This window comes from Cannabis sativa, chromosome 9 (assembly GCF_029168945.1).
Source record: "Cannabis sativa cultivar Pink pepper isolate KNU-18-1 chromosome 9, ASM2916894v1, whole genome shotgun sequence".
Lineage (NCBI taxonomy): Eukaryota > Viridiplantae > Streptophyta > Magnoliopsida > Rosales > Cannabaceae > Cannabis > Cannabis sativa.
In genome coordinates, this window is record NC_083609.1 from 57,261,230 (window position 1) to 57,274,522 (window position 13,293).

The 13,293-nt window shown below is 27.0% G+C and overlaps 1 protein-coding gene across 1 annotated transcript; it reads left to right on the forward strand.

The window, feature by feature from the left end:
• Positions 1-2,612: 2,612 nt before the first annotated feature.
• LOC115721805 (receptor protein kinase TMK1) lies at positions 2,613-6,546 on the forward strand. Its single transcript, XM_030650884.2, has 2 exons — positions 2,613-5,354; positions 5,652-6,546. The coding sequence occupies exons 1-2, from the start codon at positions 3,038-3,040 to the stop codon at positions 6,182-6,184; spliced, it is 2,850 nt and encodes a 949-aa protein (XP_030506744.2). The 5' UTR covers positions 2,613-3,037; the 3' UTR covers positions 6,185-6,546.
• The last annotated feature ends 6,747 nt before the right edge of the window (positions 6,547-13,293 follow it).

Below are 13,293 nucleotides of genomic sequence, written 5' to 3' on the forward strand. Positions count from 1 at the left end.
TTTTTTTTTTTAGACGGTGAAAATGAAATATAAATAAATAATTAAGTAAATACACGTGGAAACTTAAGGAAGAATTTTGTGCATTTATTGTAAAATTTATTAGGACAGGTAAGGGCATGTTTGTCAACCAACAAATACTGTCTTTTTATTTATTTATTTATTTTGACAAAAAGAAAATACTATGTATTTAATGAATATTTTATAATTAAATTACAGAACGAATCTGCTCAATATTTCCTTTTCAAGAAAATACTTTCTTTTTTCCCTTCAAATTAGATTTCTTTTGTTTAAAAAAAAATTTAGACAGGATTATTTTTTTTTTACCAAATTTTGCAATAAAATCAGACACTTAAAAAATCTTGGAATAAATTTAAGTGAATCTAGATTATTACATACTTACCTTTTCTTTTTATATACCTGATTTGATCATTAATATTTTCTAAGTAACAAAACATTAAATAGTTTTTCATCAAAAAGAATTAAAAAAAAAAAAACTGAACAATTTTGTTTTAGAAAATCATTAAATAATTTAATTCAATTATTTTAGATAAGTTTAATAGATCAATATTATTTTCTCATCAATATATATCTTTCCAAATTAAAAAAGGTAAATATTATTTTAGACATTATATTTTGCAAAAATTATTAATTGAATTTTCTATTTTATGTATTTTTTAAATAGTATTAAATGGTACTTTGAATTATTCTTCTATTAAAATAAAACTTAATAATAATTTAATATAGATTTTTTTATGACAAAACTGATTATATTTTTTTTTATCTACTCATGTTAGAAATTATTTTTCAAATTAGTTATATTAGAAGACAAAATATAAAAAAAATTAAGGTGAGAGTCATATTTATATTATTTTAAAAAATATAGAATATATTTTATCATTTAACAAAATAAAAATAGTAATTTTTATAAAACACATTGTCTAAAATAATATTAACGAGTAATATATTAATATTTAATTGTCTTACTTAGTCATCTCTCAAGCAGGCCCGGCCCTGGGCATAGGCGAACTAGGCCTGTGTCTAGGGCCCACTTATCCCAGGGGCCAAAAAAAAAATATTTACCTTTTAAAATTATACCATTTTTTTTACTAATTTTGAAAAATACCATATTTTTTTCTAAATAAGGGTCCAAAATAATTTTTTTTTTTTTATGGCCCACTAAAAGCCAGGGCCGGCCGTGCTCTCAAGTCTTAACCTTTGCAAGTTTTAGGTTAATAATTTGGTTAAAATCAAAATTCCAATAAACTCATTTTCACTCAAAATTTGCAATTTTCCAATCCACACCACTACCCATGTGATCTTTATCAATATTATTATTATGACACGTAATTGGACATAATACTCATATATTTATATATTGATAATTTAGATTGATTGATAATCTAATTATATATTGTTTATATATAATATAATACAATTAAGAGTGCACATGGCATTAAAATCACAATAATTTTACGTATCATGTTGACCCATGATCCAATCTAAGTGTATCTTTTGAGCCATTAAGCATATAATATATACTATTTCCCTTTTTATATATAAATCAAATTATAAAAAATATATATAAGGTCATACAGCAAAGAGTGAGCTGTTTGAGTATGAAATATGAACATCCTCAACTGGTAAAAGATCTATACTAATAAAGCTGTGTTTGTCTCTTTCTCAAAAAATATGTTTAAAAATCAAAACTTTTTATTTTATACAATCAATTAAATTAATAATAATAATAATAATAATAATAATAATAATAATAATAAAAGACAATTATCCAAAATTCCAACATTATTAAAAACTTCAAACCCACCAAATACTAAAAGATATTTCTACTGTATCTTCTAAAAAGACCATTTTAGTACATCTATTACTTATTTTTTATTCATTCAAACTTATTAGTGAAATTATTTGTTATGATTGTAAATGTTATAATTATTTATGAATTACATGTAATTTTTATTTTTTTTATTTTTGTATACTTTACAATATTAAAAATAAAATGTAAATATACGTTGTGTAACTATTTTATAGTTAATTAAGATTTTTATTCCTCGAATTTTAATATGTATTAAATTTTACCCACAGAACTAATAAGATCGTTATAAATTCTCTCGAAATTATTAAAATTGATAAATTTAAAAAATTTTGTCTAATTTTATTAACAGAAGTTTAAAAGTTTAAATAATACGATTTGATACGTCAAAGTTAGAAGGTACGATTTTTTAAATATTAAAATTCGGGTCGTATAATTTAGTACATAAATAATCACTATATTAATAAAATTAAACAAAACTCCTTAAATTTAAAGATTAAAAAGAAAATTAACCTTTTTTAAATTTCAAGAATAAAAATTCTAATTAATGTAAGCTACTAAGCTAACCTAAACCTCTAAACCTTGTAATAAAATTTTAATAATTAAATAAATATTATATATATGATTAAAATTTATATAAAAACACAAAACAGTTAATTGAACAATATTTCAATTACTATAAATTATTTAATTTTTTGAAAAAAATTATAAATAAATACAAGATACCCAATTTGAACTATGCAATATATATTGCCAATACTAAATACCTATAATAAACAATTACGTGTATCATCATCAATACCATAGCTACTACGAATGGTCATAACTTTTTTGTCCAAAAGCCAAACCAATTTTCTTTTTGATTTTTTTCTTTCTTTTTAAATTTTCTTTCGTAACTTTCCTTTTTAGAATTCCCCACCACTAAACCTGCCAACTATAATATTTCTACAATTTTCTCTGTATCCAAACACAGTCCTTAATAGTCATAGAAACCCACGCCTTTGGGACCCTTTCACTTTCTTTCCCTCCATCACCGCCGCTTCTTCTCCAATTTTTCTCTCCCACCATTTTCGTGATGATCAGAACTCAATAATGTCCGACCCCAACTCTTAAGATAATCATAAACCCTTTCAAAAGAAAATAAAAATCTCACCTTTATTTTTCTGGGTAAATTTTTTTGATTGAAAAGAGTGAAAGAAAAAGTTGAGAATTATGAGAAAACCCCATCTGGGTTTCTGGGATTCTGTCGTTTTGAGTCTTTTTTATGTCGTTTTGTTCTTCTCTTTTGGAGTTGAGTCTCAGTCCAATGTCGACGGAAAAGCCATGGAAGCTCTTAAGAAGAGTATAGGTAAGAACAGTCTTGCTTGGGGTGACTCTGATTACTGTAAATGGGAAAAGGTTTCTTGTTCAAACGCTGGTCGAGTTCAGAAGATCCAACTCGGGAATCAGAACTTGGGTGGAACTCTCCCGCCGGAACTTTCTCAGTTGACGGAGTTACAGCATTTTGAGGTCCAAACTAACCAACTTACCGGTGAGTTTCCGAACTTTTCTGGGTTGGGTTCGTTACAGATTTTACTTGCTCATAACAACAATTTCAGTTCCATTCCCGAAGATTTCTTCAACGGCTTAACCTCTCTTGATACTATAAACATCGATTACATACCCTTTTCACCATGGTCGATTCCAGAGGGTATTCAAAACGCTTCTTTGCTTAGAGATTTCTCTGCCAACAGTGCTAATATCGTTGGAAAGATTCCACCTTTCTTTGGTGGAACCACTTTTCCTGGCTTGACTAATCTCCGTTTGGCTTTTAACAATCTTGAAGGAGAATTACCCAAGAGTTTCTCAGGTTCGAGTATTCAGTCACTTTGGTTGAATGGGCAAATGAGTACTAATAAGCTTAATGGAACTATTGATGTTTTACAAGGCATGGCTAATTTAAACGATGTTTGGCTTCATGGGAATCATTTCACTGGTCCTATACCAGACCTTTCTAATTTGACACAGTTAACAGCTTTGAGTTTGAGAGATAATCAATTTACAGGTATTGTTCCTTTGACTTTGATAAATCATAAGAGCCTTAAAGTTGTTAACTTTACAAATAATTTGCTTCAAGGACCAACTCCTAAGTTTCCTAGTGGGGTTACTGTTGATTTGAGAGCTGGGAGTAATAGTTTCTGTACTGATGTTCCTGGTGGTTCTTGTGATCCTCAAGTTAATACTATCCTCTCAATCTTGGAACCATTTGGTTACCCTGCAATTTTTGCTCAGAGTTGGACTGGTAATGATCCTTGTCATAATTGGAAAGGGGTTACATGTGTGGAAGGAAATATTACTGTTGTTAATTTTCATAATATGGGTCTTACTGGTACAATTTCACCAGACTTTTCTAAGCTTGTATCTTTGAAAAAACTTATACTGTCAGATAATCATTTGGGTGGTACTATACCAAATGAGTTGACTACTCTTTCCAATCTTGAACAATTGGATTTGTCTAATAATCAACTTTTTGGTAAAGTACCAAGCTTTAAACAAAATGTGATTCTGAGCATTAATGGGAATCCTGATATTGGGAAGGATCAAAGCAGTGTCCCTCCTTCTGGGAAAACTCCAGGTGGTTCATCTGAATCGCCAGATGGGTCTGGAGGGAATGGCGGTTCGGGAAGTGGTGGTAAGAAATCCAATACTGGGGTGGTTGTTGGAGCTGTAGTTGGAGGTGTTGGTGGGTTGGCTGTTGTTGGGGCTGTGGCGTTTTGTTTAGTGTCTAGAAAGCCTAAGCATTCTGGTAGAGTACAAAGCCCGAACACATTAGTATTACATCCCCGACACTCTGGAGATGATGACACTGTTAAGATTGCTGTTACAAACGCCGGGGCTAATGGCAGTGGGAGCCAAATCTATAGTCCGTCGAGCAGTGGATGCCATGATGTTCATATTGTTGAGACTGGAAGTATGATCATTTCAATTCAAGTCTTGAGAAATGTGACCAACAATTTCAGTGAAGATAATAGACTTGGACAGGGTGGATTTGGAACTGTTTACAAGGGAGAATTACACGACGGGACAAAGATCGCAGTGAAGAGGATGAACCCTGGTGTAGTGGCTGATAAAGGTTTGACTGAGTTTAAGTCTGAAATTGCTGTTCTTACTAAGGTTCGACATCGCCATTTGGTTGCTCTTCTCGGTTATTGTTTGGATGGAAATGAGAGGCTTCTTGTTTATGAATACATGCCTCAAGGAACTCTTAGTAGGTACATTTTCAATCGCGAGGAGGAAGATTTGAAACCGCTCGATTGGAAGAGAAGACTAACCATTGCCTTGGATGTGGCCAGAGGTGTTGAGTATCTACATGGTTTAGCCCACCAGAGTTTTATTCACAGAGATCTTAAACCGTCCAACATTCTTCTTGGAGATGATCTTCGGGCGAAAGTTGCAGACTTTGGACTTGTTCGTCTAGCCCCAGAAGGAAAAGCATCATTCGAGACAAGACTTGCTGGAACTTTTGGTTACCTTGCTCCTGAATATGCTGGTATGTGTTTCTAAATGCTTTTGGTTTTGAACTAAAAATTACATTTTTTTAACATGATGTTAGCTTAAGATTAACATAAACTTAAGAACAGAACACCCAACTTGTTAGCAGCAAGTCCTTTGATTTTCTTGTCTTTAATAAAGTTGTTCTGTTCTGAAGTTGACATCTTAAACTAAAGTCAACCCATCAATGAAGAAGTGAAATTTGAAAATGATTTCTGCTAGTGAGTTTAAAGAGGAATTGTCTCAAAATTTTGTGAATGTGATTTATGATAGTGACTTTTTATGTAATGAACAGTGACTGGAAAGATTACTACAAAGGTGGACGTATATAGCTTTGGAGTGATCCTAATGGAGCTAATCACGGGACGAAGAGCGATCGATGAAAGCCAACCCGAAGAAAGCCTGCATCTTGTCACTTGGTTCCGCAGAATGCATATGAACAAGGATATGTTTCAGAAGCTCATCGACCCTGCAATAGATCAGCAAGACGAAATTGTTGATAGTGTTAGAACCGTTGCAGAGCTAGCCATCCACTGCACCGCAAGAGAGCCTTACCAGAGGCCTGATATGGGCCATGCCGTGAATGTGCTTTCATCTCTCGTTGAGCTCTGGAAACCATCAGAACAAGAAGAATTCGACGATGGATTTGGCATCAACTACGATATGCCATTACCACAAGTGCTCAAGAAATGGCAAGCGTTCGAGGAAAACAGCACCAACGACTACTCATCTTCGTCGCTTTTCTCCAGTGGTGACAACACACAGACCAGCATACCTAACAGGCCACCCGGGTTTGCAGATTCCTTTGCATCACAAGATGCACGGTGAAAGCTTTAGGAAGAAAGAAACGATTGGATCTTCCAAAATCTTCAAAGTTAGCTTCTTTTTCTTTCTTTGTGTTTTGTGTTGTTGTTGTTAACTTTGGCCTTACTTGTCTATTCATTTTGCAAGGCTTGTGCTTGTTTTTCTATTATTATTACTTAGTTGAAGTAAATTTAGTTGTGAGTTTTTTCTGGTAATTTAGAAGTGGTGAAGTTAGAAAAAGACATTGATGAGTAAAAACAAAGATGTGTCTTTTCAACTCTTAATCCTTGTGGAGCTTGGATAAGGATTAAGTCAAGTCTTCTGTGTGTATCTATTTTCCCAAGCTTTTGGAACAAAATCTATCTTTTTGCAACAGCTTCTTAAAATAATCATAGCAACAACACTGGACTTGTGGAGTGTAATGAACTATTATATGGCCCAAATATTTTCCAAATATTATCAATTTTTTTTTTGGTCGAAAATAAGTGTTTTATAAAGATAGATTCTATTTGGTTAGGCTTCTAGATTTATTTTTATAATTTAGATAATTAGTATATGAGGATAATTTTTTAGTAAAAAAATATTTTTTAAAATGTTTGAATATCATTAAAAAGAAATTTTATGAGTAAATTATTTTAATTTAAAAAATAATTTTTGAATAGTTCTTTTGGAAAAAGTTGCAAATCTTAGAGCATGTTTGGGATTGTTTTCTGTTTTTTGTTTTAAAAAATTGCTTTTAGAAATGAGAACAAAAAATAGTTTTTGAAGTTTTTAAAACACAAGTCACGTTTGGTTAGTGATTTTTAAAAATAATATGGACCAAAAGTGAATTGGTTTTTAAAACAGAAAACAACATTTTGTTATTTTCAAAATTTTTGTTTTTTGTAACTTTGTTTTCTGAAAACTGTTTTTAAAAAACAAGGCCAAACAAGCGAAATTGTTTTTAAAAATAATTTTCTATTTTTAAAAACAAAAAACAATTTTTTAGTTATGATGCCAAACATGCACTTAGTTTTTTTGAAAAAAAAAATTAAATTAAAGAATGATTTTAAATTTTTTATTTAAACACTTTTAGAAGGGTTTTTTTTTTAAATTTTAAAAGCTAAAAAAGAATTTATAAAAGCTAATCTTTATATGGTTAAAATAAAATTAGACCTCTTGATCATTACAAATTATATTTGCTGGTACAGATGTAAACTTGATTATACCAGTTAATTGTTTGATAAAAGTTCATTTAACCACATTATGTATAAAAAATTACAAAGTTTAAAAATATTAGAAAAATTACAATCCAAAAACAGATTAGAAAATCTAGTACAATGACAAATATAATTATTAATACTACTACCTGAAAAAATTCTCTTTAGAGCGTTGATAATTATTTTCGAGTCGCTTTCTATTACTAAAAAATAATAACTCCTAAACACTGCAGTCTCAAGTGTCAATTACAAGCAATTGATTGGCCAATGAAAGGATTGAAAAACAAGAACTACTTAAAAATCGCCCGCACAACCTTCCCCTTAGCCAAAACAACACACATCAAGGGATCCAAACCATTGTAACAACAATAGTAGGAAATATTATCGAAGTGCTAGTTTTCTTTTTCTCCTTAATTACCCTTAACAAATAATCTTATTTGGCAAAGAATATAATTATTAGGTACCGCAGTTGAATATTATTTATAAGTGTCCTCTTTTAAATAGTTATTGATGTTTTATAATAATTTTTAAATTAAATTGTGTGTAACTCAATATTTAATTAAGCTCCATTTTGTTAAAACTCCAAATTTCATTTTCCAAAAGTTGAGAATATGAGACCATTGTTCTTTTTATTCTTTCTTCAAAATATATAAACTTAAAAGACAAGAATCTTAGAAAGTACATACACACTTGCATGTTTGGAGTAATAATGGGTATAATAAGGTAAGGTAATTAGTAAGGGGGTGAGATTTATTTGATTTGGATTTGGATGGGACAACAAAAAGGAAAGGAATCAGATACTATTTTGGAGAAGTTAGTTGTGGATTGACGCCCAAAATGAAGTGATTTTTTATTATTCGTATAATAATTTTGGATAATGTGATATGATCATTTTATGTAATGTAATAATCATTAAAAATAAAAATAAAAATATGAGAAAATGAGTGGCAGCCAGCTGCAAATTCATTTCTTTGTCTGAAATATTCTCTAACCTTATACTCTCACACTGGTCCCTGACATGTGTCATGTTCCTCTCTCTCTCTCTATCCAATCATCATCTCTGGATTTTGTTCCCATCTTTATTCATTTATTGTTTTATTAGCTTGGTTTTTTAATTATTATTATTATGATTATTTGTTATTAACGTAAAGTAGGAAAAAGTATAATAGCAAAATGAAGTCTTCTTTTTTATTTAAAATAAATAACTAAATAAATAATCATCATTTGGGAGGAAGAATTAAGCCATTTTCTTTTCTTACACCTATCATTTACTCATGTTGGATTTTGTTTATATTTTAATGTAATCATCATTTGAATTCATTTGCGAAAATTGGACAATAATTCTACATAAATCATGTTAGACTTGCTTTTTTTTTAGCATGCTTAAAGTTCACATATGCTTAAAAAAATTATATATATTTTTTTTCCTAATTCTTTAGTGATTTTAGAATAGACATTTATACGTATAAATCAAATCACAATATTATACACATTATTTACCCAATTACTATGACTAAACACAGAATCGACAAAACTTATTAATTGATCAAATTATTTATCTTTTTAGAAAAAAAAATATATATTTATTTTTCAATTATTTTAGATTGATTTAATAATATTGTTCAATATTATTAGTGATGGTATAGTACTATAGTATACTAAACTTAGAATGGTGAGTACAATTATTCACTATATATCGGGTAGCATCACATGGGATGAGTAATTGTATAACGTAGACATTACACATGACATATTGACATACATAGTTCAAAATTACACCTAACTCCCACATTTATTTAATATTTATTTTTATATAAATGATAGTATTTCTATTTCAAAAAAATTAAAAATAAATAAAGAGAACCATACATACACCACTGATAGATATTATTTAATTTTAACACATTCATGTAGTAAGTAATGTCAACCAAGTTTATTTATTTATTTTTTATATATAGCTTAGTATGAAATTATCAATAATAATGTTCCTTTTACCTAACTGTGATATTTTGATGGATATTGATTCTCATCAAGCCCAATCAAACCAAAGAAAAGAAAAAGCCCATTATAATAGAATCGTGTTGCCCAAGCCCCAGCCCGATTTTATTTTTTCTTTTCTCTCAATCAAATATTTACAACAAATAAACTTTTAATTTTTACTTCTCATATCACATTTGTGCTTTTTTTTTTTTCATACATCATATGTAAATGTGTTTTCTATATATTTTTTTTGGTGATTCTTGACCATTTTATTTTCCTTTTGTGGGGTTATTTCCTCTATATTTTGCTTCTTTATTCAATATTATTTCTTTTAATTTTCTAATAATGAGCTTTCTAGGGGTCTTTGGTATGTTATCTTGGGTTTTTTTGGGGTTACTATTATTTGGGGAAATCTCTCTCTGTATCCTTTCTTTGGACAAAAAGTTTTTTCTAGTTTTAGGATGATATTTATTCATTTATTCATTTTGTATGGAGGATGTTATTTATTTAAATATTGGGAAATTCTTAACTTGGTGAATGAAGGAAATTGACTTCAATGGTGTACAACAACAAAATTAGAAGAGGGACAAATTTAAGAGAACTACATATATTGGGACTAATATGCAAATAATGCACCAATGAATTAAGACTGAAACTACCGATAATCTATATATTAATATAAAGGAAAACACAAATGAGATGAAGTGTCATTCTATAATTATTTTTTGGCTATTTATCTATTTTATTAGGATTTTAGTAAATTTGTGTTTTCTTAATTTTGTGCATGTTGAATCATATGACTTCTTAATAATTTTGTTTTGGTAAAGTCCCACATGGATTACAAACTATATATAGTGGTTATACTATAGGTTATAAATAACATATTCTTCACTTACTTTAATATGTCCAAAAATTGTTTTTCTTTTTATTTGTATGGGTGATTGAATTAATACCTCAATCTTGCCCAATGAGTTCTTTTTGAATGAGTTATATATATTTTTTTAATTGGTCAAATTTATATAAATATTCAATAATTAGTATTTTGCATTTGAATATTTTTCTTAATTATTTATAATTTTTAAATTTTACTTTTTAATCTTATAATTACTTTCAATATATATATTTTTTAAAGCAACTTTTAATATATATTTAAATTAATGTATATGTTTGTTTAATTTTTGCATTATATATTTTTATATAAATTTAATTTGTCATATATTTTACATTTAAAAATAATCATGTTCAGTCCCACATGGATTACAAACTATATATAGTGGTTATATTAATATAAAGGAAAGCACAAATGAGATGAAGTGGCATTCTATAATTATTTTTTGGCTATTTATCTATTTTATTAGGATTTTAGTAAATTTGTGTTTTCTTAATTTTGTGCATGTTGAATCATATGACTTCTTAATAATTTTGTTTTGGTAAAGTCCCACATGGATTACAAACTATATATAGTGGTTATACTATAGGTTATAAATAACATATTCTTCATTTACTTTAATATGTCCAAAAATTGTTTTTCTTTTTATTTGTATGGGTGACTGAATTAATACCTCAATCTTGTCCAATGAGTTTTTTTTTGAATGAGTTATATATATTTTTTTAATTGGTCAAATTTATATAAATATTCAATAATTAGTATTTTGCATTTGAATATTTTTCTTAATTATTTATAATTTTTAAAATTTACTTTTTTATCTTATAATTACTTTCAATATATATATTTTTTAAAGCAACTTTTAATATATATTTTAATTAATGTATATGTTTGTTTAATTTTTGCATTATATATTTTTATATAAATTTAATTTGTCATATATTTTACATTTAAAAATAATCATGTTCAGTAACACATGAACAAATTCAATAAAAATAAATTTTTTACATAAATTAGTTTAACACTGAATCGACATTACACTTAATAGCATGAAGATATAGTAGGTTGGTACATGTTTTGTGTGCACATATAATTATTCTAATTATTACTAAAAAAACATATATTTTCTTAACACGTATTTAAACTTTTGATAACTAATTACAATTTAAATATCATTTTTATTTATAATCGTCCTAAGTTTGGACCAAAATTATTTATAGCAAAATTGAGATTAATTTTATAGAAGTTTTATTATATCTACAAACACATTTTTAAGTAATTTGACATCATAAAAAAATAACTTATACATATTTGTAAATTTTTACAAATTTGTAAATTCTTATACATGTTTACAAATAATATTAATAAACACAATCTATTATATTTGAAATTAATTATTTTTAATATAAATTAAAAAAAAAAACTAAACATGACTAAAAATGTAATGTTTCCTTATTGTAAAAAGTAATTATTATTAACACCTTATGTTTTACAAAATAAAACAGAATGATATCATGAACTTGATATTCATCGAACTATTTTAGTGTTAGAATTATATTAAAAATCAGATCAAAATTGTTAAAGATACATTTTAGAATTAAGATTGAAAACGTTGATCTATATAGGAAAACACAAACGAGATGAAGTGGCATCCTATAATCACTTTTTAGCTATTTATTTATTTTATTAAGATTTTAGTAAATTTGTGTTTTTTTAATAGTTTTGTGCATGTTGAATCATATGGCTTATTAATAGTTTTATTTTGGTAAAGTCCCACATGGATTTCAAACTATACATAGTGGTTATATTATAGGCTATAAATAACATATTTTTTATTTACTTTAATATGTCCAAAAATTGTCTCTTTTTATTTGTGTGGGCGATTGAATCTATACCTCAATGTTGCTCAATGAGTTATTTTTTTTCTTTTGAAAATAGTTATGTACATGATTTTTTCTGAATTGGTCAAATTTATATAAATATCCAATAATTAGTACTATTTCTATGTATTTGATCATTTTTCTTAATTATTTATAATTTTTATAATTTTCTTTTTTATCTTATAATTACATTCAATATATATTTTTTAAAATAATTTTCAATATATATTTTAATTAGTGTATATGTATGTTTAATTTTTGCATTATATATTTTTATAAGTTTAATTTATCATATATTTTACATATGAAGATAATCATGTTCAGTAACACGTGAATTCAGAATAATAAATCCTTTACATAAATTAGTTTAATACTGAATTGACATTACACCTAATAAGGTGAAAATAGTTAGATGTAGTAGGTTGGTGCATATTTTATGTGCACATATAATTATTCTAATTATTACTAAAAATTTGTATACTTTCTTAACATGGTATTTTAAATCTTAACAACTAATTTTAATTTAAATATTATTTCTATTTATAATCGTCCCAATTTTGGGCCAAAATTGTTTATAGCAAAATTGAGATTAATTCTATAGAAGTTATATTATATCTATAAAGACATATTTTAAAGTAATTTGACATCATAAAAAATTACTTATAAATATTTGTAAATTTTACAAATTTGTAAAATTTTTATACATATTTACAAATAATATTAGTAAAAAAATAATCTATTGTATTCGAAATTAATTACTTTTAATATAAATTAAAAAAAAAACTAAACATAGTTAAAAATATATTACAAAAGATAATTATCATTAACACCTTATGTTTCACAAAATAAAACAAAATGATATCATGAGCTTGATATTTATCAAACTATTTTAGTGTTAGAATTATATTAGAAATTAGACTAAAATTGTTAAAGATAAATTTTAGAATTAAGATTGAAAGCGTTTGTCTAAAATCAGACTCAAAATATCATTATGTTTTATTTTACAAGATATATGGTCTAAAATTATATTAACTCTAATACAAAACCGCGCGAAGCGCGGATATGTTACCTAGTGTAATCCTAAATATCAATTAATCAATGCAATAACAAAACAGAAATATCAAACCTGTTTTTCTATTCTTTTAATTTTTTGGACTAGTTTTTTTTTTTGGATGAATCTCAAATAAG